At 37.3% G+C, this 20,074-nt stretch overlaps 1 protein-coding gene across 1 annotated transcript; it reads right to left on the reverse strand.

Moving 5' to 3' along the window:
- Positions 1–14: 14 nt before the first annotated feature.
- LOC104271834 (SUN domain-containing ossification factor-like) lies at positions 15–18,613 on the reverse strand (the record flags this gene model as incomplete). Its single annotated transcript, XM_009866632.1, has 15 exons — positions 18,555–18,613; positions 17,234–17,342; positions 14,920–15,021; positions 13,436–13,581; positions 9,721–9,871; positions 8,637–8,757; positions 8,286–8,410; positions 7,750–7,817; positions 7,026–7,133; positions 6,000–6,105; positions 4,130–4,150; positions 3,850–3,905; positions 2,738–2,826; positions 1,689–1,754; positions 15–89 (listed from the first exon to the last, which is right to left on the reverse strand). Coding segments are annotated over exons 1-15 (1,402 nt in total), but the record flags the coding sequence as incomplete, so codon positions are not given.
- Between the last annotated feature and the right edge of the window lie 1,461 nt (positions 18,614–20,074).

Genomic DNA, 20,074 nt, shown 5'->3' on the forward strand with positions numbered 1-20,074 from the left:
AAAAAAAAAAATACCTTCAACTTCAGGTGACTCTTCAGTTTTGGCTCCGAGCATATTAGCAGCAATATTCACCATGCTTAGGATAGCATCTAAAAGAGAAAACAACTGCTCAGAGACAACCTATTCAAAGGACCCAGAGATTAGCACCAAGAAGCCATCTGCTGTTTTGTAACAGTTCCTTGAACACAATCCCAGCATAAGCACATTAAAAAACACAGTGTTTTTATTACACGGAATACACCTATGGCTTTTAAAGGCTAATTTATAAACTAGAAACCTTTATATGTCAAAGCCTATATCTAACCTTTACCAGCTGGACCTACTAACACCAGTGAGAAATACTGATCATTAGACCACTGAAATCAAGTAAGACAAACAGAAGAATATTTAAGCAGGGAATTTTCTGACAATCTGAGTGTGAACCACTGAGGGAGGTCCCAAGGCAGAAATTTAGAGCTTGAATACTCGAACAGAGGAGCTCTAATAAAGACACGTTGGATCATTCGCCATAATAGTACTAAAGAAGTTGGTAAAAAAGTGTCATTTGCTGAACAAGCAAGACAGAATTGTGTCTTTGAACACGGGATGTGTGCAGGAGGGTAGACACAGAAAACTACCAAGGCATTCAAATTAATCTGGACACTGTCCCTTTGCATCATACTTCCCTCCTTAATTCCAAATTGTACTTTCAGCTTCAATACTATTGCAACATAGCAATTATAAATATTTCAAGGTTTGAAGAAGAAAATCTACACTTTACAATCTGTTACCTGAATGCAATCTAGATCAGACAAGGCAAGAAAAAACTCTGAAAACCACACTATGCTGTGCAATATTCCTAGCCATAACTTGAAGTGATAATTATGTTCTAGGAAACAGTAGCGAAGAGCCCTGCAGCTCTGATCCCTTACGGGACAAAATGAAAGCCTAAGCAAAAATAGCATTTTTTTCAAGTGCAAATCTACACTACAGTAACAGGACTTTACTAACTGAGATGGAAGGAAGAGTGGCACAGTGTAAGAGCTCTTACAAGTTGTGTGGCAGCTGATATTATCCTAAATAATTCAGCAGTTAAGAATGCTATTAAAGTAATTCAGTAGTTAAGAATACTATTAAAACTGAATATTCAAGTATTCATAGACAAGCAAACCAAAGGAGAAGTGACAAGAGACAATAAAGAACCATCAGTACTATCAAAAACCCCATATAGCTCTTAAGAACATAACAGCTACCATATTTACACAAAGTCTTCTCACAGAAACAGCGCTCTCCATCCCTTCCTTTCAAGCTGCACAAAGTAAATCTTTATATTGCCTCCAATAAGATACCTTCATTAAGCACAGATTTCAAAGACCTAAAAATTATGGTTCTACAGCACTTTAGTATTGGTTATTTACAGTCCTATGTAACATTCATTATTTTAAGTGCAAAGGATCCTTAAGTACAGAAAGTAAACTTTCCAAAAAATAGAAATCCTTAGAACTGTAAAGTTCCATTTTTAAAACACTAAGAATGATAATCCAACTTGAAATTGTTGCTATTTATTTCAATGCAATTAAACAGGAATCACAAATTTTCAGAAGAAAACTATGAAAGTTGCAGTTGTTACATGACAAAGCTTTATTGCACTTTCAATTAACTCATTTTGATTCAACACAGCAACGATTTTTCTAGTGAACAATACTCACTTGTAGCAGAACCAAGGAGATTTTTTGAAGATTTTTCTTCACCTGTATTGTAATCCAATAGATAATCTATGTATAAAGAAGAACAGTTACAACTACCAAAATTAAATGTGTTGCAGGCAAAGAAAAACCTCAGGATTTAACACGTAATCCACCTATGCAAGTTTGACAGCATGAAAACAGAACTACAGAAATAGTTAAGGAATTTGTTGTATTGTCCTGCTTTTAGCTAAAGAACTCCAATCCTGTTTAGTGATTTTTACCTTCCAGTTTAGTCTCTTCTAAAAGGCTGCACTTTCTGAAGTCAGCAGCATGTTTTTGCAGACAGTGTGTGCTGCTGGCAGTGATAACACCTGATGTTACAGTCACTGCCTGGGACTGGGACGCAGAAAGGCTCTTGCTTATACTTATTCCTGTAGTGCCCAAGGCCACGGCTGGCTCCGTGTGCCACACTGGGGGTGCCGGGTAGTAAAGGGGGGTCACAAGGAAGTAAAAGGTTCCACCTCCGGGGGGTAATAGACAGGACAGGTGACCAACGAGAGTATTCCATCCCATATACGTCATATTTAGTGTAAATTGAGTGATCATGAGAGTTTCTGTCTCTTTTTCATTTTTCTGCAATAGCCGGCGTCCAGGGAGGACTCTGTCTGACCTCCTGCTTTTGATCTGAATCCTTAGTTCCTGAATGCAGGTCCCATACCCAGCTCCCCACCGCCACTGAGCCGGGGCTTCCCAGTGGGGATTGCCACCAGGGGTAAGTCAGGTTCGATATTGGGCTTACATGCAGTTGTACATAGTTCCTTTATTTTTATCATTTCACTATTATTTCCATTAGTGTTTTATTAAAACTGTTCTAGTTTTCCTTTTCTAACCCATAAGTCTCTCCACCTCATTTCCTTTTCCTTCCCATTTTGGCAGGGGGAAGAGGGGGCTAGAGAGTATCTGTCTGCGTTTAGTGGCCAGCCCAGTCCTAACCTGCGACTTGGTATGCAGGAAATGACAAGCCACCAGACACATCTGAATGGCTAAAAAGGTAGAAATTATTTGCTTACCATCTTCATCAAAGAGTTCTTGTCGTTCAGACTGATACTGAGAATCAGCTATTTCTTCATACTCTTCAACCATGCTAGTACCAAATACTCTAGAATTTTAAAAGAAAAACCTAGTATTAGTCTATTAGTCATGAAATTACTTGACGTAATTGATAATTAGATAAGCAATATGAGCATTATATAATACAAAGCAAATAAATTAGATAAGCAATAGTTGCCTTCAGCTAATCAAGATCAAGCAGCAGGTACGCTTATTTTCTCAAACTTGCTTCCTTTTTCCTTAAAGCCCACTTCAGGTGCTGTACCAAAACAAGATCCTGTTTTTAATTCTAGCAGTTCCAAAGAGACTTTTCCTTCATTTTAACTAGAACTCATACCTAGACTCCCTTTTCTTAATCTCTCCACAAGCTCTTATGCTTCCTCTCCAGCTTCACCTCTGACTAACTTTAGGACTACCTATTCATGACTACCTCTGCATACTAAATTCTCTGCACACTATATGCACTTTGCATACTATATTCTCTTTGATCCGCTCTGACGAAATAAAATTTACAGCAGTTTTCTCAACTCAAACTACAGTTTGGCTTGTAACAATAGAGTTAGATCTCATGTTTAAATCCAGGTGAAGCTTTGTCAGGAGAACTGAAATTGGTTTTTCAGGAGCAGTACAGAGGCTGATTATTCTCTAAACTGCACACACACAGTCGTTCTGATCTGGGTATTCCCAGCATTACTAGTTATGTGTACCTGGGGTGCCGTGTGACATAGCAGCTTCCCAGGAGCACTCACCACACCTGCTCGTTTTATTTTACCATTTGTTGTGCTTGGCCAGCCTTGAAAAACTTATCTCCTCCTGTAAAGCTGCTCATACTCCTGTTTCCTAACACCCCTCCTGCAAATATAAAACTACTCCTCACATAGTGGAGAATCCAAAGATTCAAAGCTTCTTTAAACAGATGTGAAGCATGCAGAGTGCATAAGTTACTTCAATTCTCAGTGTTAGCAAATAACTTAAATGGAAAACTAGGATTTGTTGCCCAAATATTATCAAAAGACACTAAGCCTCACTGTAAGGAGGTAGAGAGATAAAGGAAAACAATTAAAGGTATTACCTTATAAGACTTAACGGACAAAAATGTTCCGATCCAAAGTGTGATATCAACTCCACCTAAAAGACAAAAGATACTTAAAATTCCAAAGACCCACAGAGTTCATTTAACATATACATCCAATCTTGAAATCGCAAATTTTGTATACTCAAGGGATCTGTTGATTGCCCATAACAAAAAGACTCTGAAAGATTTGGTCTTGCCATGCATTAAAGTGCTGAGTCGCAGTAGAGAACACCCCAAGCCCCATGCATTCATCATTCCAAGAGAAGAGGTTGCTAACCTTTATGTACTTGATGAACATCTGAAGCAAGAGAAAGGGAAAAAAAAAAAAAAAAAAAAAAAGATGTCAGTACAAAGGCTGAACACATGCCACAGGCAACAACGGTTTTGTTATTTTTAACTCTACTATAAATGCCTAAGAAGAAGTTATGAAAGATAAAGTTGCAATACTACTACGTCTGCTTTAGGTAGCAAGACTTCATTTAGCCTTCATACCTTGCAGACAGAAGGTAACATGCAACACATGCTTTATTAATCTACTTTAGTTATTCAATTTTCTACACAGCACGATCGCAGACAATACTCAAGTGCGTTAAATTTACTAAGTGTATTTTTTTCCTTTAAAGAGCACATGACTCAAAAGGAAAACACACCCTAAATAGCAGGCATTCTATGTACTGATGCTGATTCAAATTCAATAAAACACGCTTCAATTTATAGAAACACTACTGGAAAAAAGTATAGAGCATCTGATATATATGATTCTGAAGCTTCAGTCATCTGTGTGAGAACTTGGCTACACACTGGTATTTATTTAATCCAATTTAATTTGCAAGTGTTGAATACATTTATCAAACCATTGTGTAGACCCTAGCAATGAAGGACTGTAATAATCCTCAAGTGAAATCACGATAACTAATCCCATACAAAGCACTCTTGCAAAAAAAAAAAAAATCCATTATTTTTGTTACAAGTTCATTAAGTCACTTCAAAAATCAAACTTTTTGAAAAAAAAAACAATTTGGATTCTCCTGTAGATAAGGCACACTTAGAACTTGTTTACTTTTTGTGCTATAAAGTAAAAACATTACAAGAACAATCCTTTGAAAATTTTACGATGCTACACTATTCCAGGCACAACATTGTATCTGCCAAGGAATTAAGTGCTGAAGCATCTAGTGTAATTCTGCAACTTCAGAGACAAGCAAGATTCCAGCTACCTTAAGGCAGTAATTCAGTCAGAAAGCAGAATTAAAAATAAATGAAATCTTTGTCCTGTGACTCATGCAGAATTTCTGGGTAGAGAAGTTATATAACTATCATTCATGGCTATGTCTTCACAAAAGCAGTTGGGTTTTTTTTTCTTGGCAGCACCATAATTGGAAGATAACACAACACTGGAGAGGACCTAAAGGGTCTGTACTTTATTTGAATTTAAACCTCCACTACATCCCAACAGTTTCACAAAAGCTTTTATCCCAGTCCAAGTACCATATTTATGGAGTTTTATTCTGAGTCTCCTGAGTAAAGATAGTTTGCTGCAAGTTATTTTGCAGGCAGAATAACGATGGCTAGTGCTCCACTAGTAGAAGTCTACATTTGCATAAGTTGCAGTTATGACTGAAGAACTGCAAAACTGCTCTTCAAGTCTACTAGTGAGAACCAGAATTCAAACGCTTATTCTTTCAGGATCACTTGAAACTGTAGAGCAGAATACAGTACCAAAGTATCAAGAAATATGCATATTCTTTTACATACATATATATACATATATATGCATGTAAAGCAGGTACAGCCAATAGCCAGACTAGCTTAATAGTTCTTATGTTCAGGATGTTAAGTCAAAAAGAATAGAACATTGTCTAGATTTTTCTTAATTCAGGTATCAGCTAAGTAATTATGCAGTAGGATACAAGGTAACAGGTGTTTCCCAAGATCCTCTCATTTACCATTACAAGGAAGGTAACGCAAACTGTGATTGTGTGACAAGGGTTTAGTACACAGCTAATCACACTTGAGCCATTAGTGCAATTAAGGGTAAAATATGCTTTGATAAAACATTTCTCTGGATGCTCTGTCATATAGGGAAATAAGCCCAAAAAACCCCTCCTTTCCAGAGGAGCATGGGCGCTTTTGCACTGTTAAGTTACCTTAGCATATTTTGCATACATCTGTTCATCCAGAGGAAAGCTCTGGACATTTCTTTCATCTCTGGCATGGAAAGTACCTAATTTAATCCATTTATTTGTTGGGTACCTAAAAAAGAAACAATGGAGTCAGCTAACAAAATACAAGAACCTACTGTTTACAGACATTTGCTGAAGTTTCCAAAAAAATTCAGCCAGCCTAGAGTAAAGTTTCTGGAACTGGAAAGTCACCTCATACGAACACTGAAGTGATAGGTTGTAAATATTATTGTAAACAAGCAGCAAAAAACTGAGCAAAGCAGAGTTAGAACTAGGTAACAGATCAAGTGTTGAAAATCAGAATCTATACACTTTAAACACTGAAGAATGATTTTTTTTTTAGATGCACTGTGTGAACATCTCTTTCACACAGCAGAATCTGCTCGCTCCTGGAAAGCAGTGGGGTTACAACACTACCTAAAACACAACAAAAGCATCCTTTAACCAGTCGTTAGGCCAACCAGTAATATTCTTATCCCTTCCAATTCATCTGTGGTGTACTACTAGGTTGGGTTTTTTCTTTTTAAATAATTTGGGGTTTGGTTTTTTTGAACAGAGTTCAGTATCGAAGACAGCTTAAGCTATGTGAAAATGGTCTGAATGCCAAAAGAGAAGACAGCCTACAATGTCAGTGGCATTCTGTTATGTAACGTTCATTTTATAATCTGCCATCCACTACCTAGCTGCTGTATTGCTACTGTTGCTTCCTTGTTACTTTTCAAACTTTCCCTTTTCATTTTTAAGGTGGCACATAAAAAATAAAGCATAGAAAGAACTCAGACCATGTATTCTAGGACCTTACAGTTGCCCTTTCCGTAGAAAAAAAAAAAAGGTAGTAACTGGTAATATATACACACAGAGAAAATCCATGTGATTTCACAATGCATTGCACTTTGCATAACAACAGGTATACACAGACTATGTTTTATGAATACATCCATTTAATAATTGTCATTTTTCATTCAGAAGGAATTTTTTTTTATAACATACCTGTCACTAATAGACACTAGGAAGTCTTTAGGAGTAGAAGAGAATAATTCATGATTTGCAATGTCAAACTGCTTTACTTGGACTGGTTCACAGAGCTCAATAACAAACCTTGAAGATGAAAACAAAGTATTAAAAAAAACCCAGCACTTTTTCTTCTACACTTACACTCCTCAGCCCTTCCTTTTGTTACTGCATGCTGTACAATAAGGAGACATCACTAGTGCTATTTACCTGTGTGACTAGCTTAATTCTAGATAGCACCTGGTGCTGCAAAAGCTTCATTCATCTTGTACTCAAACACAACAAGTCACAGAACTAAAAACTAAGGAAAGCAAACATCTTCTGAACAAAAACTAGAACACCAGGTAGTATATTTTAAATTCTGATCATGTACCCTGCAATTATTTCACAGTGGGGGGAAAAAAAATATAAAATCTTTACTTGAACACTCAGTGCTTTCTCTTCTTTATGATTGCACTTTGATGCAAACACTACAAATACTGAAGTGAGTAAAGTTATCCCCTTAATCTTACATCTCAATGCCAGAAAAGGAATTCTGTGGGGCACATAATAAAGCATCTGGCACTAAATCTGTCTATGTTCCTTACACACACACATTTCAGGCACACCCCAAGGTCAAGTCAGTCTCACAGGACACACAAAATCCCATCATGACAGAAAATTGTAACCATCCCTGACATACCAGCAAACCTCAGTGACCTACCAGATTTTAGTACTGCAAGGATTTAGCATATAAAGGTCCATATTTTCCATCAAAATAGCTGAAGTGCTCTGTATGAAAAGAATTAGTATTTTAAATTGTATGGTAGATACTAGCCCAGCACCAAAGGTTCTCCCCCGCCTTCAAAAATTTGATATCATTTATGTAGACTAATACTAAGTTTTGCAGCATTCTAATCAAACTAACATAAAGGAGACAGTATGTCACACTACTTTGAGGCAATCAGATTATTTACTATGGCCAGCTGGTTAATACAACATTGCTCAGTTGTTCAATTTCTGTAGTGAGTAGACTCTGCTCCCCATCCCAAATTCACTTAAAAAGACATCAAGTTCCCACTTAAAGGGACCGATCATAGCCTATAGCCCATTTCTATAAAGCAAAAATCACAAACCCAGACACAGAAATACAAGATTACTTCAGAAATCAGTGTTCAGTCTAAAGTAAGTGTACTTCAAACTACTTCATGCATAAGAATAAACTGAAACAATGCACACTAATAATTAGTAAATGCTTACCTTTGCCTCTGGATTGGCTGCCAAAATTTTGGCACCACACTCTACAGAGGCATAGTTATTTCTGTTTTTCTGCACTTTTTTTGTGGAATGCTGCCCACCAACAGCTGAAGGGTGCATTGACTGACCTGGGAACAAGAGAATACTGTTAGCACAACAAAACACACAGATAAACAATATTTTCACTTCCAGGGCACTTCTGCTCATTGCTTTTACATAATAAATGCTATTAATTATGTAGTTCTAGCAGAAAAATAAAGTTCCAGGCTGCATCCAAAACAGTTTCACCCTTCAAATCCGATACAAGATGAAAGTGGTTTGTATTTAGACCAGATCAATGAATCCTGAACTTACTCTTTTCTTTCTCCACTTCCATGACTTTCTTCTTCCATTCATCAAATGTTGGAATGTCTCCTGGGTCCTTTGGATCTATCACCGATGTAGGATCAATTTCTCCTGGTTTTTTATAGTCTTTCTGCTAAAGGAAGAGTCACCAATTGTGAATACTTTTCAGTACGAACAATGAGAACCAAGATGAAGTTCAATACTACTACTAAAAGAAATTAAAAATAAAAATGCTCTCATCAAGTCAACAGTAGATACATTCCAAACCTGTTAAAAACTCAGTGCCAAGGTCAGCCTACGAGCCAGAAAAAACTTGATTTTTTCCCAGAATTACAGATTCTTTCACCGAGATACTGGTAATTTTTGTGGTTAAACTAACACATTTTAAGTAAAGCATATACATTCCGTCTCAAGTCTTTTGAAGATTTTTTTGCTTTATCTCCTCTTATTTAGCTATTTAAAAAACCCTAAGCTTTAGGAAGTGTCTCACAGTAAAAACATATAAGCAGTCACACAATTCAGTATAAAATACCTGGCTAGCTAAGTATCCAAATACAATACCTAGGAAAGAATAAAAAGACACCAACTATTTTGTATTTCCTCCAGCTGCCATCTTTGCCTCTAGCCATCTGCTTAGTACTCATGAACTCCCTGCCTCAGTCAAGATTCAACCCTCAGACTTCTCTTCTACAAGCTTCCCTAGACCATACAACACTCCCCCTTCCTCTTATTTTTTTAAACCTATGTAAAAAAAAAAAATCAGCATCCACAGCATTTTGCTTTAAGTCTCAGCTTAACCAGCTGTTACACAAATAACGTTTCTTCCTGATTCCGCTCCAGATTGTTTTATTTGCTTTCCCCCAAGTATCTGAACAGACTTCACTCAGAAAAACTCTTCTGTGCTGCTCTTTTCTTCCCGTTTATTACATCCTTATTGAGGTGGTAATACCAGAACCGCACAGAGAGCTCAAAATGTGGCATGTGCATTTACAGCAGCAATCAGAAAAGTGATGGATATCACTCATCTTTAATGCAGTGAAAACAGAGAGTATTAGGCTCCTGTGCGTGCTTAGTGGCTATCAGCAGCACTTACCTCCCTTTTTAAGTTCTCCGAGGCATTCAGGGCAGATTTTTGCTCATCTGCCCCCTTTTCAGCTGCTGAAACTTTCGGCTCAAACTCAGATTTTGTCTTCTTTCCCTTGCCATGTGATGATGATATGTTCTCTATATGTTGACCTGCAAGGCTGAAAGTTTTGAGAGTGTCAGGATCCGTAAAATGAGCACATTTTCAGGCATATGCAATATAAAGCACACACAAAACTGCAGGTAAGAAAGGACATGCATATGTATGTTGCAAGGCCAGGACAGAACACAACAATTGCCTTCAAATTATTCAGACTCAGAACCTACTTCAATACTCACCTTTCTGGTGGACTGACAAAAGAGGAAGGCTCACTCTGAGGGTCAGCCTCAAGTGTCCCACCAATATCACAGTCAGGTTCTGACTGCTCAGCTTCACTAGAGCTCACTACAGGGATATCAGCACGGGAATTTTCTATTGCACTGAATGGAAAGAAAAAAACACGCTTTTACCCTTCTGATTACACAAGTATCGCTGCTAATCAACCACACGACTAAAGGTATTTGAAAGTTATTTTTAAAAAGCATCAGTCTCAGAAATAATTAAAGGAGGAATGAATATGCTATACTTGTGAAACCGCATTCTCAGCTGTACCCACACAAGAATGGAATTTTCCAGATTGTTTGTCTCGAAGAATACAAAGCCAGCTTCTCATCTCCCAGAACTCTCATCTGACATTTTACCAAACACTGCAAAGGATAATTTTTCCCATCATCACCATAAATTAAGAACAGCTTCAGAGTTACATGACCACCAGCTATCTTCCCTTTCAACAAAGGGATCAAACATGGGACTAAGTCTATCACTAAAAGCTCCTATGTTCCCAAATCAATGGGCAGCAGTCAGAACAGAATTTGGCTAAAACTGGAGGAGAGAAGGGGTGGCACAACAATATATAGTTCATTTCCACTAGATTTTTTTTTTTCTAGTGTGATAAAAATGAGGTAACTCAGTAGACCATTATCCAAGTCGCATCACCAGCCTGAACTAATCTGCTCACGGCTTCACTTCCTCTCTCCCAGAAAGGCTGAACACATCGCAACAGGCAAATCCTAACACAAAAACCAAAAAGCCCCTCATGTGCTCTTTAGCAGTGATAGAATGGGTGGGCAGGAAAAGATGGACAAATAATAACTTCCAGCTGACAACTTCTGTGACTGTCCTTCGGTACTGGCATGAGTTTCATCTTCATCTAGAAAATTATAAACCAGATCTAAGCTTTACTCTGCCTCCTAAATTTCAACATAAGATTTCTTCAAAGTCAGAAGCAAACTAGGTTAATCCAAAATCATGATTTAGAGCTGCCAAAACACAAAACAGCACATCAACAGCTTAAAAGTGGATTGTTTCAGTTCTGACTGCTGCAATTAGCAACAGAAATAGCTGCAACCAACCTAGGAAGCTCATTTTAGCACCTTTCACATGATGAAGTTCCCACAGTATAAAACAAAAAACTCTCACAGGTATCCAAGACTTTTTGCTATGTACCAAAACGTAACAAACACTAGAAATACAAGAATCCATTAGATACAAATAGAGAGTAGTTTCTCTGAACACCCCAAAAGCATATATCTAAGATGCATATGCTTTAGCTCTTCGTGTAGCATTTTAATGACTGAAGTACGGTTGACCATCACACTTAAAATTAAAAAGCTCCACATATTCTTGATCTCAGTGGATAGGTGACAGTATGAATGATTACCAACAGAATAAACTATGGGACCAGTATGAACTTAAAAACACTCTGTGTTTTTAAAAGCTGTAGTGCTCCCTCTCCTCTGGGTACTTTCATTTGTCAGTAGCTTTGCCTTATTTTTTGAAGTGCATTATCAAGCTCACTTTGCATGGCAGCTGTCTTTACTTGCAGCCAGAAGAGGAACTCGGCTTATTTTTAAAGAGGTTTTTCCCAGATTAGGTCTGGATAGAAATGCTACAATCAGTGCATCCTAAAAAAAGATTCATGACAGAGTAAAAACAGTTTGGAATATAATTTCTTCCAGAATGTTTTGACTAGGAGGCCTTGATGGAATACCATACCAGCAACACCTAAGGGAGCTGGACTTTGTTACAGTCACGGGAATCAGCATCTAAACCAGGAAAAATGCTGTCTAAACATAACAAATGCAACCAATTCTTAAGATCTTGTTTAACTACGGAGTTAGACTACAGCTGTTTTGGTTGCTAGAGTTAATCTGTACAAAAAGAGACCACCTATTACTGTTTAAAGCTAAACTCAAGTTCGAAATAATGTAATTTCTTGAGAGGCGTCCCTGTCCATGACAGGGAGGTTGGATTAAATGATCTCTAAGGTCCTTTCCAGCCTGGGCCATTCTGTGATTCTGTGATTCTCTCCTATATTCACTCTACCCTTTCCTCCTGTAAACAGTACTAGTGTCAGAACGCTACCACCAAGCATTAACTAATACATCAAGTGCTCAAAAATAAGTTTCCATTTTCATTTGTTTCATAGTTAGAGTCTTCAAAATTCATCACTCTAGCATGGCCCAACTATGACAGCAGGATTGTTTTCAAGAATTACAAGACCTCAAGCTGAACATTCAAAAGAAACTAAACTTCTTGAATCTTCAAGAACTGACAACATTAGGACTAAGACACATCGCACAAACAAATCAGTAATCAACAAAAGCTATAAATAGAAACATGCTGACATTATATTTGCCTTGGTGTATAGAAACTGCAAATCTGGAAGGCTTGATTTTTGAAGACTTGCAGTTAAAGACACTTATCAAGTGACAAAAGGTACTTAAGCATTAGCCCTAGCAGACTGAGCAAGAGCAGTGAGCAGACAAGATTCCTAGACCTTTACTATGGTAAAGAAATTTGGTAAGCCAGAAAAACTGGACTCTTAAAAAACACAGAAGTCTACTTCATTTTTAATGTGCTGACTTTTAACTAACAAAATATTAGAACTTTATCAGCAAACAATCAGAAGAATATATTCCCCTTAGCATACATTAAAAAGCCCAGAAGAATTCTGTAAAAGGACCTAGAAGTATATACACATGAACTTCCACGCTACAGTTTACATTTGATAGCACAACATTTCATAAGGGAAACAAAATAAAGCACATCAACTCCTGAAGACCGCCTGTGGCAGAGCCAGCTCTGCAATACACTACTAAGTACCAGAATTACGAACTGTCTCAGTAACATTTCTACTAAAATTGGCCGTTTCATCAAAAGTGGAATACCAGAATTTAAGACTGCTCTGCTGTAAATCTCAGAATAAAATGCTGTGAAGTTCTTCTTTAACTGAAAGCAGAGGCCATTGTTAAAGTAGCCTCGACGCTTGTTATCACAGATGTGAAAGCACATTTATGAAGGGCAGATACCCTAATGGTGAAGACCTGAGGGCTTTTATAGAACAGATATCCAGCACAAAGAAGACATATGATTTTTTTTCTGTCAAAGCAGCAGCTTTGAAACCAGTAATGGCAATAGTGTAACACCTCACACAAGTACACAACTCGTAATCCACACATTGAGTAAATGATGGCATATTCCATTAACACTGACACCATACACCAAACACAGCAAAAGAATTACATGTAGAAATCTAGTCTTATCCCTACTAGACCTGAAGAGGTAACCCTTTTAGCAACATCAGAGTAAGCAATACTTTCCCAAAACAATAAAACAAGCTTACTCGGGCTGTGAGACTGGAGGTATCTCTGAGGTAGGTGAACTGGAAATGTTTTCAGTGCTTGCAACTATGCTAGACGAAGCTTCATTTAAATCTACTGAAGGTGGAGTCTCAACTTCAGGTTGGCTTGCTTCGCTCATTTCTATAGTCTGTGAAAACATTTCAGATGAACATATATTTTTCAAAATTTGAATAGGAAAAGCATTCACCCAGTAACACCTAGTATGCAGATTTAACTGTTCAGTAGTTCAGTTTTCTGTTATCAATGAACCTGAAAGCCAGAGAGCAAGACAATTAAAACACACATTTTCCTTCTTTATAAACCTAGGCAATATCCAGTGCTACTCTGGCAGTTGCAAACCTCTTCCATAGTCTCCAATAATAATATAAAAATATTAATTGAAGAAGGCATGTGAAACAACTTCCTCAACCACGCATTTACACAGAGACGGTCACAAGAAAACAAGCTTGATTGTTTCAGCAACTGAAATAAATGGTTCTATTTGCATGGTCCATTACAATAAAGTATACATCTACTATTTTTATCCTAAGCTTTATTTTGGGGAAGGCTTTCAATTTTATCACTCCAATGGAAGTCCAAAATGATTAAGAAGTCTATTCCATGTTGTAACTGAATAAAGACATAAATCATTTATCACTTCTGAGAGTCCAGTAATTTTGAGTTTTTTATTCTATGTCTTCAGTTTTCCTAAGTCCTTGCACAGCGTAATCAAAACAAGGCTTTCTGAATCTGGAAGAATACATAACCACTGAAACAGCTCAGATTAATAGTATTTTGTATTGCTGCAAGAATTAAGCAAGATTCTCTTGTCAATAGCTGGATTGCTCCGAGTCATTGAATTGAACATGAAGAGGTCTAGAATGCTTTACTATAGAATTACATATCTAAACTATATTATATACATACAGAAGTATGTCCCATTTAAGTCGTCTTTTAATCTACAAAACAGAAGTATATATCAAATAAATCATATTTAACAGTGGGGCTTGTAACATTTAACACCAAGCACTGACTTAATGGCATTAATAGCACATACAACTGAAACGTGACCCTTCTTACATTTTAACAAAGGAAATGTAATGGACAGAAGCCACGAAGGATCAAAGTTAAAATGGACCACTGCAACCACAGAGGCTGATCTATGTAACAGACCTCATTGAGAATGCTCTTTACGTTTTGTTTATAAAGAGACAGCTATAACATCCAATTCTAATTTTTCTTGAAAAGGTTTTAGTCAGTACCTACAAATATTAAGTTACTTTTATTATTACTTATGCACACGGGAAAAGCAAGATCTGTTAGCTCACATATTTTCAGTGGAAACATGAGTCTGACGGGAACCCTGCACATAAGTAAAATGCAATAGACAGATACTGCAAGCTTTAGATAACCAGAACGAAATACTCTGAAATCCAAGAAGCATTGGAAGAGTGCAAGGAGACAGTGAATGAAATAAAAGTCTTACCTGATCCGATTTTGTAAACTCATCAAGTAGCTCTTCCGTAGAGTAACTTCGTGTACCTGAGTCCACATGATCAGACTCCAGTCCGGGACCAGCCTCTTCACCCTAGTACATAAAAGGTAAAAGCAGTAAGTATGAAATAACACAGGCCTTCTATTCTAGTAAGAGGAGTTATTTTTGGTACAGACTGAATAAAGCTATCTTTACAACCACCAAAATATCAAGAAGTTAGGCTACACAAATCTTCAGAGCCACTGTCCACATACATTTAAGATCTCATTTGTACCAGGATAAAAACGCATCTGTACCAAGTTAAAACAATTCAGTTAAATCTTTACAGGAAAGACTGTTTTAGCATTGCCTTAAATCGTTCAGTTTGTGCACTAAGGAAAGCTAATCATTCGGCTATAACTTCCCATGTTGACAAATCCTCCTTTCTCCTTGCTGCCCAAAACAGAAGGGGGGGAAGGGAGGGAAAACACACCCTAGGATGACTTGCACCAGACAACCATTAAAAAATAACCTCAGCACATTTCAATTATAGCAGACTTATCAGTATAACTAGAACAATTTCATCAGTCTGCTATAAGCTTTTAAAGCAATTTTCTATTTTACAACTAAAGACTTACAATCAAGTGCAGTGAATACAAAATTGAAAGGAAAAAAGTTTAAAATCACCAGACTGTAGAACTAACAAGAATTTACCTTCTCCTCAAACTTTAAATTGTGACTACAACATATGCAAGTTATTTTTGAGCAATACTTTAAAATACGGTAAAAAATCTGGTAGAAATTTACACATTCCTTGTTTTATAAGGGCATTCTAAAACGCTGTAGCCAAATCCTGGAAGTGCTAGTGTTACAATCCAAAATGGGCTGCTATGCTATACAAGAGTACATGATCCTGTTAATTCAAGAGAGTTAAGGCTAAAACTGGGAAAGTAGGCAAATCTGAAACACAACAGCATTTTCTCCAAAATATAATTAGTTCACATCCTCATCCCTAAGATTAAACAGCATCACTGCCTTGAAGAAAGAGACAACTGATCTAAGGAAAACTGATCAAGGGCTGCAAAACTGCTCTTAAGCAGGACAGCTCCAGCAGCCTAATTAGGCATAATAGATATATGCTTAAGATTTCTTATACACCCATGAGGTTTTTCGTTAATCAGTAAGAAGTACAGTTTAATGTATGAGCTTGCACATCTTTAGGTTTAAGTAAGCTGCTTAACACAGTTATGTTAAGAGAATGAAAGGAAGAATGTTGTAAAAAATTAGGAAAGCACACACGAGTTGCCTCCTAGTCTCAATACTTACTTGATCATTACAGTTTTATTACATCAGGTATTAAATTTTTCAGATAGTCAGAATGATAGGACTCAGTGCTATTCAGCTGCACAAGCTGGCAAAAGACACAGCTACCCTAAATGTTGAAACACTTAAGAAATCTACAATATTTAAAGTATTTTCTTCCAGTCAGGCAGGTCTTTATTTGAGTCAATTAGACTCAAGGTTTGATATGACATATAAAAGCTTTCTTGGAATGAGGACCATAATTAACACTACTACCGACTGATGGAGGAAATGGGAAGGCCAATAGCATCAATACTACACATGCTTATCATAGGAGTAACTCCTTACTCATGTAAATAAATTAAATTACCATAACTTTCTGATATGACTCAACAGCTTGGGAACTCACTATGAAACGGCAATATGCAGAAACTTGTAATGATTTAATCAGGGTGGGACAATTACACTCAATTTAATCTGAAGCGCTGAGTAATGTAAATAAGAAAGGGACAGAATCTTGTTTATTAGCATTTCGCATATATACTTTAGGTTTGTTAATTTTTATTAAGCAGGAAGTGATAAATATTGACTTAATAAAACAATATTAAATCTTCTATTTAGGATAGCAATAATTTGTGCACTGGGTTTTTAAGACAACACAGATGCAATTGCCATAGCGTGGCCTTATCCAGGCCATCACTTCTCATCGTGATCTCTACAGAGCCTCACACTATCCCCAATGACTGCTTCTTCTGGCAACCAAATAGAAAAGCCACCATTCCTAGTTTTACTATTTGTCACCCCTTCTCCCACCCAAATTGTCCAGCTTTATTGTCACATAATTGCAACAAACTTGAAGGGGAAAAAACCAAAAACCACAAGAAACTTGGGAGGATAATACCACAGTTCACAAAACAATCGAGTACATTCTGGCCAAGATTCTACAAATCAAAGTCTATAAATCTTTTTTCTTCTGATATCATGTCTGACTGAGTAGCTAGTTAACAAGATTTATTTAGCATACCTTTTCCTGGACATTCTCATCATGATTTGCCAGGGCACAAGCATCGCCTGAAGCATATTGCACTGTGGGTGAAAGACCGTCTTTACAAGACACATGCCAAATAGGAAGGCTATTAAAAATAAACAAAACAAAAAATCAAATACAGTTAAAGTCTTAATATAAAATGAACAAAAGATATTTTAGAATGCCCTCAGCATTGTCTCCCTCGACCTTTTTTTCAGTTGTTCCCATGAGATGCCTTAAACCCCCCCCAAACACACACATACAGTTCATAGATACTCATTTATCAAATTGAAGGACCTAGCTTTTAGAAATTAGTTACAGACAGCTCAGTTCAAATTTAGTACTTCCAAAAGACAAAAGTATCAGCAAAACAGTTACTGGGACAATACCACATAACAAAGCGGAAGCTAACACAAATTAGTTAAGTCACTGCAAGTTAGAAAGAATTTGAATCAGCTACATCCTTCATCATATAGTAATGGGCTATATTTAGCAGTGATCATTACTAAGCAAAAACTAAAGCCACAGATAAAAAAATAAGGCTTCTTATTTCTCTGTACACATCATACCTGAGAAAATTTGGTACAGTCGGCATCAGCAAGGACATCGAAGAGAATTAGAGAAAATAAGCATATTAAAAAAACCATGCAAAAAACAACGAAAATGTACATACAAATGGCAAACCAGGTACTGCCTTTAGCTACAACCTCCCCTAGAGGTTTTGTATTGCCAGATGTGAACAGTTTTGCTTGTCTGTAGAAATGGATTTGCTTCCATAAAAAAGCAGCCAACATTTATACAAACACTTGCACCAGAACAGCATTTTCTGTTGCTTATAGTGCACTGTCCCTTCATATCCTGGGTAACATTTGTACAGCAAACCATTAGGCTTGGAGGCCCAAAGGCCAGCAAAGGCCTTCATGCAAACTTCAGTAAGTCCAGCAAAATGCTATGCAAATTGAGCTTTTAGTGGAGTTTTCAACAGTACTTAAACATCAGAGTCACCAATTGCTTTAAATTCAAACTCTTTAAAGGAAATACTGTTTATGTGACAGTTCAGGTTATTAGTATGATCCCATGAAACTCACACAAACATTGCTCTGCACCCTGAAAAAGGGACCTCCTCCTTAGACGAGGAGACAGATCTACAGCAGATCTTTAAGCATAGAAGAAATCTGGACACAGCAACTTTGACATAAATTTTGAAAACTAAAACATAACCTTAACAGTCAGTCATAAAAGTAAGAACATTAGGAGGTCAGGATCCACTTACACAGCTGGGATCATTCTAGTGTTTAGAATTTGAATTACCACCTACCTGTCTTTAAGATTGGAAAGTATATGCAGTGCAGATTCCTCCACTGAGGTGGAACCCATGCTGCAATAGACTATTGCCTAGTACTAAATTTTAAAAGCACTTTCATGAATATTTGTACACACACATACACAGAGCAAGCACTACTTCTCCAGGCTGAATGCAATCACAAAACAAAGTGCTTGTTGTAGAGCTGTAAATCTACTGATCCTCTCCCACCCACATCGGCAGGGAGTGTTAGCAAGGCCTTCATCCCCCTAAATTGCGCTCTCTTAACTCCAGAAGAAGAGAATACAGCAGACAAGCAACTCATGGGATCTGACACACTATTCTGGATACGCGTAAATGAGGCGTCCTGGGTCTGTCTCAGTCCCGCTGCACCACAGTAATTCCTCTAACCTTTGAGATAACAGCTTCCCTCTAGTCTAAATGGAAGCCCTCAAGTCAAGCAGAAGCAGCTGCAGTTACTGGAAACTAAAGCACTGATTATAAGGGTACAAAAACATTTATAACCACACATTGTAGTGGGTACAAAGTCTCATATCTCAGTTAAGCTGAAAGTGAGGTGTACGCATTCTCTCATATCTTAAATTCCCATGCCGTCATGTAGTTACTGCTTTGTATTGAACCTGTCTGATCCTAAGCACAGGACGTACACTTAAGGGATGAAATACCTTGACTTACTTATTTCTCTGAAAAGTGGTTTCAATCATTTCATAGAGAAACTTTCTTATCTCTTAATTCCAGTACCTCTGGTTTCTTCTTCCAACTACAATGACTCCTTGATTCTTCATGACAATACAAGTGAAAGATCAATAATTATACAGAACATACTATAGCTCATTCCACCCCCTTACTGCAGGTACACACACATCAATATGTTCCTATTTTGCTTATGCTAAGGGGGGATGTTCTGTGAGCTGTACAGAGCAACATTAATTACTTTAATGTAGAAGAGGAAAGATATTGGCCATGAATCAGCATTTTAAAACATAAGGCATATTTCCACAACCACATTAATAACTACTTTAGCACTCTCAGCCACAAAAAGCACTTAGCACAAAAGGCATACATTTCTTGCTTAAATACACTGACACTTTTAATGCAACAAGTCATGCTTTATCAGAGCATGAATGTAGCTTTTAGAAGACTGTAGTCTGACAGGTCATAGATTTAAGCTATTCCACCATAATCTCTGTCCAAAACCCAACAGGCTGATTTTAAGAAATTCTTCTGTCTACTCCCAAACTCAAACATGATGCCTCAAGTCTCTCAAAAGCCCTCTAAGCAAGGGAGGGGACTGAGAATTCCTTTTGCATATGTGTGCATGCATGCACCCACAGGAAAAACTGAGACCTACTGCAACAGAGGATGCAGCAGTCAGGACAATATATCCTTCAGCTGCTGCCAGCAAGCTCTGACAGAGCATTAAGAACGCAAATCCACAGAAGGCAAGGCCACGTGAGAGTCAAATTAATCACCTTATTAGGACCATCGCCTCTTTTTTTCTTCTGTCTTTCAAC

The sequence above is a fragment of the Apaloderma vittatum genome, unplaced genomic scaffold, assembly GCF_000703405.1.
Source record: "Apaloderma vittatum isolate BGI_N311 unplaced genomic scaffold, ASM70340v1 scaffold11593, whole genome shotgun sequence".
Lineage (NCBI taxonomy): Eukaryota > Metazoa > Chordata > Aves > Trogoniformes > Trogonidae > Apaloderma > Apaloderma vittatum.